The sequence below is a fragment of the Silurus meridionalis genome, chromosome 29, assembly GCF_014805685.1.
Source record: "Silurus meridionalis isolate SWU-2019-XX chromosome 29, ASM1480568v1, whole genome shotgun sequence".
NCBI lineage: Eukaryota > Metazoa > Chordata > Actinopteri > Siluriformes > Siluridae > Silurus > Silurus meridionalis.
In genome coordinates, this window is record NC_060912.1 from 8,291,375 (window position 1) to 8,304,492 (window position 13,118).

A 13,118-nucleotide genomic window follows, 5' to 3' on the forward strand; every position below is an offset into this window, starting at 1 on the left:
CGAAGGTTCTGGGAACCAATTATTGTGAGCTGGGTAGCTTTAATTGGAAAAAGGAATCCTGAAATAATTGGAGATATTGTAATATGAATGATATTGGTTAATAAAAACTGCACAACGGTCAAGAATTTGGTTCTCAAGTGTTAGTAATGATAGGTTGCATGATGCTTGAGACGGTAACATTATTTGAAGATTGCTAGGAGCATTAGAAGAATGTTCTCCATGGTGGATTACAGCAGGGTTATATGAACGTTAAGGAAATGTTTTTATCGAAAGCTTTCCAAAGTCATTAGAAGAACGTTCTTCAAACCGTGATGATTTCAGCAAGGTGATTCAAACGTTACGGGAACGTTATGGGAACATTAACTGAATGTTCTCAGAATACTAATGTGCAGAGCATGTGTTGTATTTTTGTAAAAAAAATAATAATAAATCTAACAGGAAAAATATGTCAGAATGTTTTGAGAACAAAATAGAAACGTTGTAGGATTTTTTCTGGGAACCAATTATGAACTTGGTGGAGGCTTTAATTGGAAAACTTTGAAATAAATAGACATAGAATGATAACGTTATTAAAGACTTGAGAAGAATGAGGAGTTTGGATCTTCTGTGTTGGACCTGTCACTAAGTGGAGGAGCGAGAAGGAGCGAGAAGGAGCCTTTGGAGAGCAGAGGGTTATTCCAGTAGATCTTCGAAGATGAGGAGGGGGGAAACCTTGACACACAATTCGACTTCGGGCAGGGAAAGCAGGGGATGAGAGGAGTCCTGACCTACTCAAATAAAGGTAGTAAGCATTATTTTAATGATTATTAAATGATTAAATTGCATTTTATATATTAAAACGTTAACATATTGTACCTGCACTTTGCTAACGGTCCCGTCTGGCATTTCTGCTTTCAGTAGCAACCTGCTAGCTAGCATGCTAATTTTTCAAAACATTTCACATTAAATAAGAATAATTTTTAATTAACCCAAAATATTTATCTGGAATTATTTATTTTGATTATTTATCTATTTATCACCCAATTCATTTGGCGTGCTATTGTTTTAATTGGTCTGGACGGTCGGTCTTGTAGGCCGCGCATGGAGCCGGGGCGGTTGCGTGAGAATCCCCCCGGTTCTGGTGAGAACGATGGCGGGGAATGGAGGGGAGAAACTCCCGGTGTAGAGGCAGAGGAGGAGCGGAAACCCAGCGCCGTGGGCAGCTGCAACGGCACCGCATCCGCGGCTGGGTGTGTCCGGGCCGGTGGGATCACCGTGCGGGAAAATGAAGAGGACGAGGAGGATCAGTACAAAGATGAAGAACTGGACCCCAGAATACAGGTTTTTGCACTAAAATTTTTTAAAGAAATTATTGTTTGATCCAATGCATTTCTTTGAATTATAAAAGCATTAAAAAAATTATAAAAAATGCTTTTAGAGATATGTTTTTTTTTTTATTATTATTATTATTATTATTATTATTATTATTATTATATATTCATTTATAAATTTTTTCCTGCTCTGTAATGGTTCTGAACCTCCCCAAATAGGAGGAACTGGAACATCTCAACCAGGCGAGTGAGGAAATAAACCGACTGGAGCTTCAACTGGATGTGAGTTAAATTGAAGGTTGAATCCGAACAGGCCGTCATGATCAGGCATTCTGACTGTATTTCTGTACATCATATTCAAATGATGAGATTTTTATCAACTAGGTTGACCTTAAAGCACATTGTGTAACACATGAGAAAATCCAGTATCTCTCAGAATTTTGTGTTTGTAATACTAAAGATGACGAAGACGATGGCGTCACCCTTCCTTACCTCTCCTGTTCTTTAATCCATTTTTGTCAAGTAGGCTTTATTGTCATTCCAACCATATCCAATGTAGTACACGGTGACATTTAACAACGTTCCCCAGGATCGAGGCGCTACACAACATCAATTACAAAAGGAACGCGGAAGTACAAAAAACAACATTTAGTGCAAACAAACAAAAAGAAAGACAGCATCAGAACAGGAGACAGTAGACACAGTAACTGTAAAAAAAACACCAAAAACGTGACACTGTACAGTCGACCAGTACGGTAGAAAAGGTTGTACAAGTGGATTGTCTGTACACTAAATACTGTACATGTAAACATTGAGTTCAAATGTAAACATTAAATTTAAACAGCGATTTGGTGCATTTTTTGGTTGTTGATGTGTCAGTCCACTCCCTATATGTTGAGGAGTCTGAACACCTGTACTCCTGCTCGTTCATGCTGCTGCAGAGAATGTTCAAAATACAAGAATCCCCCCAAAAATGTGATTTACTTTATGAAGGTCTCAAACATCAGGATCAGGGCAAACAATGTCTCGGTCTTTGTCCATAGCATGGTTGTTGCCTAAGACAACGGTTTCAGGGGGAAAAATATTCCAGTCATATACACACTATATTGGCAAAAGTTTGCGGACACATTTTGCGCAAGTCCTGATTTGCTCTTACAGTTCTCCCCACTCTCCTGGGAAGATGTTCCTCTGGACGTTCTTGTACTATTCGGTGTTACCTTTTGACTGCATTGTGTGAAAAAACCCAGGAAATCAGCATTTTGTGGAATTCTTAAGCTTGACACTAATAACTATGCCATGATGTAATTCACAAAATTGATGAAATGGATTATTTTTGAATTATTCTTACATTTGATGTGAATCTTGAACGATCCAGAAGACCTTTGATATCTACATAATGATTGCATGAACGAGCAGGTGTACAAGTATTTAAGTTTCTAGAATAAATGGAAATAAGTGGTAAATAAGGTTGCATTTTTCATTGGAATTAACAGGAATATATTCTATTTAACAGGATTTGATGGGAATAAATTGGGAATTTTACAAGAATTCCCGGTTAGCCAATAATAGGGAACTTAAATGTAGTTGAAAAACCAATCTCGCAGGATCATTTTGGTTAAAACCAGATTTATTTTTTTGTAATTTCAGTTGAATTTCTACCTGCACGTTCATCAATCACATGCACACAGCACACTTACTGCAGGGCCACCGAGGCCACGCCCCCTACATGCACCGTGCAACATAACACACATCATTTCTTGAATCCTGAATGTAAAACAAATGTCCATCTTGGTGAGTATTTACATAAATTTTACATACATTTATGTTTAAAGCTTCCTTATGCTGTGTGTAAGCTACTGTGCAACAACATTATACTAACATTTAAAATCGAAAATAATTTTTTTGTATTAGTTTGCATGCATGTCGGCTTATGACCAACCAAAATGTCTATATACATGTTTATATGGTAGGGCATTAATATACAGTTTAAATTTCCCCACATTTATACCCAATTCCCATAAATTTCTGGTTTTTCCAACTTGGAATATTTCCAAAATTACCCAGATTTACCAGAAATGTTTTGCCCCTTTGTAACCCCAGTGGTAAATAAAGGGGAAAAAAGACACAAAGGTGAATTCAAGTAAACACTAGAGTTTCCATGTGTACTGTTTGAAAAGTGTGTGTATAGTATATAGTAGTTATTAGATGAATTGGGTAATTTTGAATACATTTAAAAGAATAAAGGGTTTATTTTATTTTTGATGTCTGTCATATTTCGGAACTGTATCCTGTAAGTGTATCATGTTAGAACTTTTCAAAGAAGCTACAAAGGAACCTTTGAAGACCCAATTTTCCTGAGTGCAGAAAAAAAACCATAGCATTTTGATCTTTCGTGTTCATTTTGCCAAAGCACACGAATGTATTCTTTTTATTTTTGTAATTATTCCTTTTTTGTTGTTTTAAGGAGGCACGTTCGAGCTACAGGAAAATCCTCACTGATTCTGCACGCAAACTTAACGCTCAGGGCTCCCAGCTCGGTGCGTGCATCGAGAAAGCCAGGCCATACTACGAAGCTCGGAGACTAGCAAAAGAGGTGCGTTAGCGAAGCATGTACCATTTCATTCCCTGTGCAGAAATTCTCCTTCCCGTGATGTGTCGCAGCTCCGCTCAGGAAACGGTAATGATGCTTTCAGTTAAACGAGCGTGGAGAATGCGATCCAGAAAATATCCCTCGGCTTAATGATCATTACGGGCCAAGACAGTCCATGTGGTCCTTAATACAATTAACCCCTGGCAAACACGCGATATGATTTGCAGATCACTTTTCATTAGCATTGTTAGCATCCAATCTCCTACATGTAATTGGGCTGGTGGAAAACGCTCGGCCAAGGCCATGAGGTGTAATTGAAAACAATCGAAACAGAATTGGTTTGTATGATTGAAACAGAATCGGATTGAAGTCTGACCCGGTTAGCCCCCTCGTCGAGCGCACGCTATCCGGCACATAAACCGGCCATTCTCGAGCCCTAATAAGTGTTTATTAAGATGTAGTGGGTTTTTTTCTCCTATGCTAATTTTCCATCACAGGAGTGTCCAACACACCATCGTTCTTCTAACAACCCCAAGAATTTAGTTTTCTCTCCGTAATCTAATCCACCTGCCTCTGCTGTTCAGATTCCCCCCGAAGACCTCGGCTGAGTTGTATTAGATTGTATTGGAAGTAAATTCTGTAGCAGTGCAGATCTTTAAAGGCAATAAAGCCTACTGCTGCTGTATAATCTACTCAGAATTGGTATTCAGGGCACAAAATGGTTTAAGGCCTTTTCCTGCCTGAGACATTTGAAGCGTATCTTGGCCAAAAAAAAAAAAAAAATGATGCCCATGCTCTAACAGGAGCTGCCATCAATCTCTTTGTCATGACCTTAAACTTAGACGAACCTTGTGCATTCGCCAAAGAATTTTGGGTGCTTTTGCTTGTCGCTTGTTTTTTTTTTTTGTTGTTTCTTTTTTTTTCTTCCCCCAGCCCATAACTACGAATCGATCTTCATTTAGGAACGTTTTGTCCAAAACTGAGTTAGACATCACGCTCGGTGGCAGTGACACTTTTTCACTAGGTTAGCCGTCTGAAATATGGCCCGCCGTTACAAGTTCCCGCCATTTATCGATCGTTCGGAAGCTTTTCACTCCAGCGCAGCAATTCCTTATTCTGCCGAGTCAGCATTTTTGTCTTTTTGGTGTAATCTTGCCTTACATCCTCGCATCGAATCGTCTGCACGGATTGCGAATGCGCCATCATCAATGAAAATTTTTACACACTGATTAATGATGTGCGTGGCCGACGGGTCGCTTTTACCAACAGGCCCAGCAGGAAACGCAGAAGGCCGCGCTGCGCTACGAGCGGGCCGTCTCCATGCACACGGCCGCGAGGGAAATGGTTTATGTGGCCGAGCAGGGCCTCCTGGCTGACAGGAACACGCTGGATCCAACCTGGCAGGAGATGCTCAATCACGCCACGGCCAAGGTACAATAAGCAATAAAAGCAATAGGCTCAGTAATAAAAGCTTCACTCTTAACAGGAGCATAGTTTATTAAGGATTTTCGGACGTGTTTAAATCTTTCTAATTAGGTAAAATACCTTCAGAAATGTCAAGGTTGTATGGGTAATGCATTTTAAAGACGCCTTCACAAAAGCCAGTACAGAGAAGAAGCCTTTAGTTTTTTTTTTTTTTTTTGGCTTTCCCAAGCACAAAATTTTAAGATGCCATAATCCGATATGACATTCAGCCTTTTTTTTTTTTTTTTTTTTTTTTTTTTTCTGTCTCCATGCAAGGCTCAAACCTGATGAAAGTGAGTCACTAAAAATGTTAAAATCTAAAAAAAAAAAAAAGCGTAATTAGTTAGCACCCATACAAAGCAATTTCCCTGCGAGGGTACGTAATAAACACAGTCCTTCAGAGATAAGTGCTCTTACCTCATTAACGCTTTCCCATGGATTCCGTCAACCCCCTGCTGCTTAAACACTCGCTCTCAGGGACCAATCAATGCTGCTGAATAATGCGTACCTGCACTTACTGATCAAGGTTACACGTCTCTATTTGGATTCCACACAAGTCTGCTTGCGGCTTTGAACAGTGCTAACTTGTAAAAGTAGAAGTTATCTTATATTACTGGACAGGTGCCATGTTTTTTGGATGTATTAGGGTTGGGAGTGTACGATCAAACACAATGCATATCCTACACTATATGGACTAAAGTTTGTAGACACCTGACCATAAGATTATATGCTTTCTGAACATCCCATTCCACAGTTATTCCCCATTTGCTGCTATAAGAACCATTATTCTGGGAAAATGTTCCATTAGATTTTGTGGGATTTCCATCCATCCATAAGCGTGTTAGCAAAGTCAGGTACTGATGTAGGTGAGGGTGAAGAGGCCTACAGTTTGGGAAAACCATTTACATTATATTTGTCAACTAGCAGACGACCGTAGCGATTTTACATTCATTCATACAGCTGAGCAGCTATGGGGTTAAGGGCCTTGCTCAGGGGCCCAGGAGTGGCGTGTGATTGGGATTTGAACTCTTCGGATGCAAAGTCCAATGTCTTAACCACTAAGCAACCCACCTTCCCAACTGACTGGAAAGGTCAAGTGTCCCAATACTTTTGTCCCTATTCTCAAATCTGATTGGTCAGGTGTATTTCCTGAAACAGTAACTCAGACATTAAGGCAAAAATCAATGCTCAGTATTTGATCATGATTTAGAGCAATAGGTTATACAGGGACCTGTAGGATGGACAGTCCATGTCATTTAATCCAAAAGTTCAGACAAAAAAAGTTGGATTATTTAAGGAGACATTAAATTCTCATGTTTTTGAGGAAAAAACTAAATATTTTTGTACCATTTCTATAATGTAAGTAATAACAGGAAATGGCTTGTTTTATGGCTATTCCAAAATGTTTAAGTGTATCTCTTAAACGTCTAAAAAGTCCGAAATCCTTTAACGTCGAACGCCATATAACATTGAAAAGTATCGCCATTAGAGTAAACGGTCGCATCCCAATAGTAAATGATGCATGAAGATTAAAAGCCTACGAGCCAAGCAGAGCTGCGCTCCGAGTGACCACGATCTCTCATGCGTGTGATGTGGCCTTTGGCAGGTGAACGAAGCCGAGGAGGAGCGCCTGCGTAGCGAGAGAGAACACCAGCGGGTCACGCAGCTGTGTCAGGAGGCCGAGGCGCGAGTCCAGACTCTACAGAAAGCTCTCAAGAGGGTCATCGTCAAGTCTAAACCATACTTTGAACTCAAAGCCCAGTTCAACCACATCCTCGAGGTAGACGACTGACACAAATTACCGGTATAATGAGAAGCATTTGCGCTCACACACAAATAGAGCTCACGCTGCTTTGATAGACATATTGATTTATAGGCGCTGCCAGGGTCCTCACAATAACCTTAAAATATGCAAACTGTTTGCGGAGACTTCAGAGTTGTCACAGCTAAGCGCTTCGGTAGGGGATGAGAGAGCTTTCTTGAGGATTCATATTGAAGACAGCGACCGCAGAGCTGACAGAATACAGTTCCTGGGGGGATTGAGAACAAATTAAAAAGTTTTTTTTTATTTTTTTTATTTGTTTTGATGTGTTATAAAACCACCTTTTTATGGGTGTTTTATTATTTTATTTTTTTTATGGTTTTGTTTATTTATTTTTCAGAACCTTTTTTTTTTTTTCTAATGAGTGTTTTTTTGTAATATCATTTTTCGCTCATTTTCGTGAGTGCCAATAATACTGGAGGGCTCTATATATAGTATGCATGCGTTTTTTTGCGTACGAGGTGGTATCAAAAGGCTTCGAGTCTAGCTCTGTTTACAAGAAAACATTTTATTTATCAACGTCTTCAAAATGGTTCCCTGGCAAAGCAATACGGTGCTCCCAGCGTTCCTGCCACTTCAGTCACGTTTGAGCTGGATTTTCATCTCCGGGAAGAGCGCGGAAGTGAGATGACGTTGTTTCCTGCGGAGAACTCGCACGTGAGGAGAGCTCGTGGTCAGAATAGCACATGGTAACGTGGTCAGAAAAGCATCAGTTGCTCCCGAAAGACGGCTGCATCGGGATTGGGATCCATCGGGACTGGGAACCAAACCTCGCGCGAAAGGGCAGTTTTACTACGGGTGGGATCAAACGAATATAGCGCCATCCCACAGATCCGGCTAGTTGTAATGTCTTTACTATCAGATTAATGGTTTCTAGGATTAGGTTCAGTATCTGTTATAATCTTATAAGTTAATCGCAGCCTTAACGTTGGTGTACATTTGTTTGTGGACAATGTTTGCGGGAGCGGGCGGGAATGTCATGGGAGCAGGGATCGGATCACAGTCCCTGGCAGGGCTCTACCCCTAATGTAGACATGTCTTTTGATACACTGACTTATGCAGGTCGGTGCTCCCTGTGACTGTGCACAGCCTTGTGCTGCTTGAAACCTTTTGATACCACGTCGTATATATCTACATAGGGTTTGTCTTAAGTGTGCTATCATTTCTCTCAACAGAGTTGGTAAAGATGGTTGAGATGGTATCTTAGGTTTGTAACCCAGCGAATCAGTATCGATTTATTCATTGATAGATTTTTTTGTACGTCGCTCTGAATGAGGGCGACTGCTAAATGCAATAAATGTCAAATCTGACCCGAGTAAATTCCTAATTTCCTAATTCCTTCGCAGGAACACAAGGCCAAGGTGGTCCAGCTGGAGGAGCGGGTGGCGAAGGTAAAGACACGCTACTCGGTCGCCCTGCGCAACCTCGAGCAAATCAGCGAGCAGATCCACGCCCAGAGGGGGCGCGTTCGAGCGGCCAGGCAGCGAAACCAAGCCCGTGGTGGGCGGAGCTCACCAGTAGGGGCGGAAGCCGAGGGCATCATACAGGCAGGGGCTTATGGAGGAGTAGGGATGAGTATGTTGGATAACGATTGGGCAGATCAGGAGAAAACCAGGCAGTGGGTTGAGAAGCACAGGGAGGAAGGGTGGGGCCAAAGGGCTGATAGGGCAGGGTCAGACTCTTTGTCTATCATCAGCCTGCAGACCATCGCCTCAGACCTGGAGAAGTGCGACTCGGTGGAGCACCTGGGCGACCTGAGCGATGTCAGCAGTGTGATCGGAGAGGAAAGAGAGGGCGAGAAAGAAGGCTTGAGCGTGTTCAAGCAGGGAGCAAAGAGAGAGAGCGAAACCGCAGCCTCAGGAACCGAACGACCTCAGAAGGACCGAGAAAATTTTGTTAAGCAGCACCACCGGAGTGTGAGCTTGTAAAATATAAAGCACCTTAAACCTCGAGGTCCATGCCTTTGCCTTTAGCCTTCCATACTTTCCTCTCTCCTCTCTCGGAGGCAGTGTTACAATTCTCACCGGCTTTCCAGTGCACTTGCAGACAGAGATGCAATAGACAGAGCGCAGCGTGAGTGAGAGGAAAGCGTGAAAGGCTGTGATGGAAGGCATCGAAACGCTCCATCAGCTCCTACAGGACTCCCGTCCGGCAGCAGCAGCTGAGACACAGAAGTCGTTTTTAGTCTGTAACGACAAAGAAAAAGCATAATGACGACTTGGCATGGCGGTGTTTCTCTATCGCAGAGTTTACTTTTTTTTCTCCTAATATTAATGAATAACAATAAGGGAAGAAACGTAGGGGGGCGACGCAGCGCGTCCTCTGTGGTTTTGTAGTTCTCGTGCGCCGATCCTCACTTTCACTTCTACTAGAAGGAAAAATTAGAAAAGGGAGGGACAGGGCGAGAAAAGAAAGACAGGTTGTAACTACAGTCTAACACACAGATTGTAAATAGATCCCAGCGCTCATCACGGATCAGGGGCTAAAAATAACACCTGGCCCGTTTGCTGCATGAGAGAGCGAGCGAGTTCAGCGATTTATCACTTTGTGTTACGCCGCTTCTCGTGTCAGGCTGTAATATCCACGCAAAAGAAAAAAACGACACAAAAACGGAGTGACGCGCTCCGGCTCGACTGTGAAATGGTACTGTTTAAGCCGCTTTTTTTTTTTTTCCTTCCCGAAAGTGGATTCGTGAGCGTTTTTTGAAGAAAGGGAAATCAGGAGTGCCTTTTCTTCCACACCCAAGCTAAGTCAGTATGCTGTCCTGAGGTAGCGCCTTCGTATTTATAGAACATTGTGGCATTTATCGTAGTCCCGAGTAGCATATCTTACTGAACAGAATAGTCTTGGCTTTATTTATTTTAAGTTACTCAAGCGCTACATATTCAGTGCCACATTAGTGCTAGATTTTGATTTTAAATAATGTACAATAATGTTTACAAGTACGGTTTTTCCAACTGAAGATGCACTTAGAGGAAAAACAACTCGTCCATGCTGATGTATGTGTGTAGGACTGAAACGAACGGACAGCACTGTATCGCTCGTTCATCCACGTCCTTTAAACGGTTTTCTTTTAATCCTGCTATAAATCCTTTTTTTCTCTCTCTATCTGTCTATCTCTCTTAACTACTCTCTCGTAGTTCAGACACTGGAAAATGGCCCAATCAGTTATGGCTCGTAATTTCTCACACTCTCTGTGTAACTGAGTATTAAAGTATACGATAGAGGATTATACTACATCTCACCTGTATTAATTCTGTAAATGTTAATTTATTGAACTGCTGAGGATATTAAAACTTGAATTTAACACCTACCTCTGTATTCCTTGTTCTTTTGTCTTAACATTTCACAAAATAACGTTTATTTTCCATTAACCTTCTCCGAGCCTTCAATACGGAGGTGGTAAAAGATACCGTTTACGAGCTTCGTTCACAGCACTCGGGTCAAATCGGGATGAAACTCGCCACGTAGATGAAACGGTTCCCTGAAGGCCCATGACTTGACGTGGTAAACGTTTCATTTCGCTTTTTGTTTTGTGCAGTTTTGACCTTAAAATTTTGCTTTTTAAACTGCTAGAAAACAAAAATGCATTGTCTTTTTTTTGTTGTGGTTTTTAATTATTATTATAAATTTTTTTGGGTTTTTTTGCAGATTAGGGCCATGCCCACACTAATAAGTTTTTTATTTGAAAACGCATATTTTTCTCCCTATTTTCACCTTCCATCCACCCCGAGATGGCATTTTTTATTTTAACGAAACGGCGTCATTTAACGCAAACTCTGTTTTCGTGTCGCAGTGAAAACTGAGGCTTCCGAAAACTATGCCGCGTTTAATTTTTTTACGTTGCCACGACATTACAAAGAGTTGGAAAGTCAATAAACGGCAGGCGGGAATGACATGGGTCGTTTTGTTTGAATAAAAAACATTGTGTGGATGCGGAACGTTCACTTTTTTTTTTTTTTTTCTTCTTCAGACATTTTTCAAATGTGTCTGGATTAGTGTAGACGTAGCCTAGGTAGTGTCTCTCTGTCTCTTTGTCTGAGGTCCCAGTGGTTTTGTCTGTTTTCTTCATTCCGTACCTGTCTGATTCATCCTGATGCCATACTTCTAGATGAAGTTTCCTTCAATTAGATGATTCCACATTAAAAGATCTATATAAGAGGCTACTGTAGAGAATTGAACTCCTGAACCATGAAGATGGATTTGGACTGTAATTAATATAAACAGTTTGCTGCAATGAGGTTAGGGGTCCAATCACCATGAACAGTGTCCATCAGTGAACAGGTGATAACCTGACCAATGAAGGAACTATAACTGAATGAGGTGGTGGGAAAGTGGAAGCTCACTGGTTAAGGCATTAGATACTGGAGCCAGGTTTTTGTTTGTTTCTGTGGTGTTGCAGTTCTTTCTTTCATGAGTCCAAATATCATTTGCTCTCTCGGATTGTAACACGGACCACAAAAAAAAATGTATTCAGTGCTTGGTTAAGGCCAGTTAATTACATGTTTGTGTGTTTTCAATGTTGTGATATAGTTCTTGAATAGTCTTAAATGTAACTTTTTTACGTTTCACACAGAAACTGTGGGATCAGTAGGTCACAATTTCATACCCCTGCACCACCAACCTGCCACCGCTGGGCCCTTGAGCAAGGCCCTTAACTGCTCAGATGTAACTCGCTCTGGATAATATAAATGTAATACTTAATGGACATTTAGGGTCAACCAGATGTGGATGAGGTTTCCTTAAGAGTCCAGTTCCCCTCGAAGTTTCTTCCTCATATCTCAGGAAGTTTTTTCCTCACCACTGAGGCCACTGGCTCACTCATTAGGGAGTCATTAATAGGGACTATTTTATAATCAAATTATTAATCACCATCTTTATAATTCTATAAATCTGATTTGGGACAATATTCATTGTTAGAAGTTAAATTGAATGGAAGCTGACATTGAATAGCCTTTATTTGTCTCACAAACATTACAGCACAGTGAAATTCGCTCTTCGCATGTCCCAGCTTCCTCAGAGCTCAGGGTCGGCCGTGATACGGCACCTCTGGAGCACAGAGGGTTAAGGGCCTTGCTCAAGGGCCCAAGCAGTGGCAGCTTGGCGATATCGGGGCTTGAACCCACGCCCTTCTGAGCAGTAACCCAGTGCCTTAACCACTGAGCTCTCATTTCTACCAATATACATGAGAAACTGTTTTTTGTTTGTTCTCGCTTGCTAGGTTTTTCGATATGCATTTGTTTTATATTGTTTGACACCAAAACAAGAATTTTCCCACCGAAGACCTAATGAGTGATTCTGTCACCCAAATCCATTAATTCACCTCTACTCCAGTGCATCATTTTGTCTTTTTTGGCCTTCTTTCTTTTCCCCTGCAACACGCTCCATTACCTATTCTACCCCGGCACACAAATCTGAACAAAATGGGCGTGTTGGCTGCTTTCTGTGGTGCATTTTAATGTGTGGTTTGGATGCATGAGGGAGTGTGTTGGGGATGTTCCTGCTGTCTGTGGTTTATCCGATAATGCACTGCGGAGGAGCGCAACCGGTAGTTAACGCAAGGAGTAGGAGAGCGAGAAGATTATTTAAAACATTTTTTCTTGGCTTCTATTATTCAGCAGGAAAAAAGTGCACTTAGAATGTAGCCACGGGCAGATAAGGAAGAGGAGGTTGAGAGTTAATTGTAAAAGGAAAGAAAACGGCGTACATGGCCCGCCGAACGGCTCGGAAACCACAGCGGACTGTAATTGTTACGGAGAGTGAAGGTGACATTAGGTGTAGGAGTTTGTCAAATAGGGCAACAATGATTTTAAAGCGCCTTCGAGAGAAGAACCTTTGTTGGAATTAGGCGTCTCAATCTTCCTTTCATGATGTCGAAAAATTTTCCTTTCTGGTGTTGATTATGGGGAAATTGCACACTAAGGATTTTTTT

The 13,118-nt window shown here is 41.3% G+C and overlaps 1 protein-coding gene and 1 long non-coding RNA gene across 3 annotated transcripts; one reads left to right on the forward strand and one right to left on the reverse strand.

Annotated features, from left to right (window-relative positions):
- Positions 1-381: 381 nt before the first annotated feature.
- Positions 382-1,064, reverse strand: LOC124382050. Its single transcript, XR_006924969.1, has 2 exons — positions 856-1,064; positions 382-767 (listed from the first exon to the last, which is right to left on the reverse strand). It is a non-coding gene; the product is annotated as an uncharacterized LOC124382050 (long non-coding RNA).
- sh3bp5lb (SH3-binding domain protein 5-like, b) lies at positions 644-10,499 on the forward strand. Of its 2 annotated transcripts, XM_046844137.1 has the most exons (7): positions 644-781; positions 1,074-1,320; positions 1,530-1,592; positions 3,775-3,903; positions 5,170-5,331; positions 6,971-7,144; positions 8,533-10,499. In XM_046844137.1, exons 2-7 carry the CDS (start codon positions 1,081-1,083, stop codon positions 9,112-9,114), a joined length of 1,350 nt encoding a protein of 449 aa, XP_046700093.1. In that variant the 5' UTR covers positions 644-781; positions 1,074-1,080; the 3' UTR covers positions 9,115-10,499. The 2 variants fall into 2 exon arrangements, with proteins under 2 accessions (XP_046700093.1, XP_046700094.1); XM_046844138.1 differs by lacking the exon at positions 6,971-7,144.
- The last annotated feature ends 2,619 nt before the right edge of the window (positions 10,500-13,118 follow it).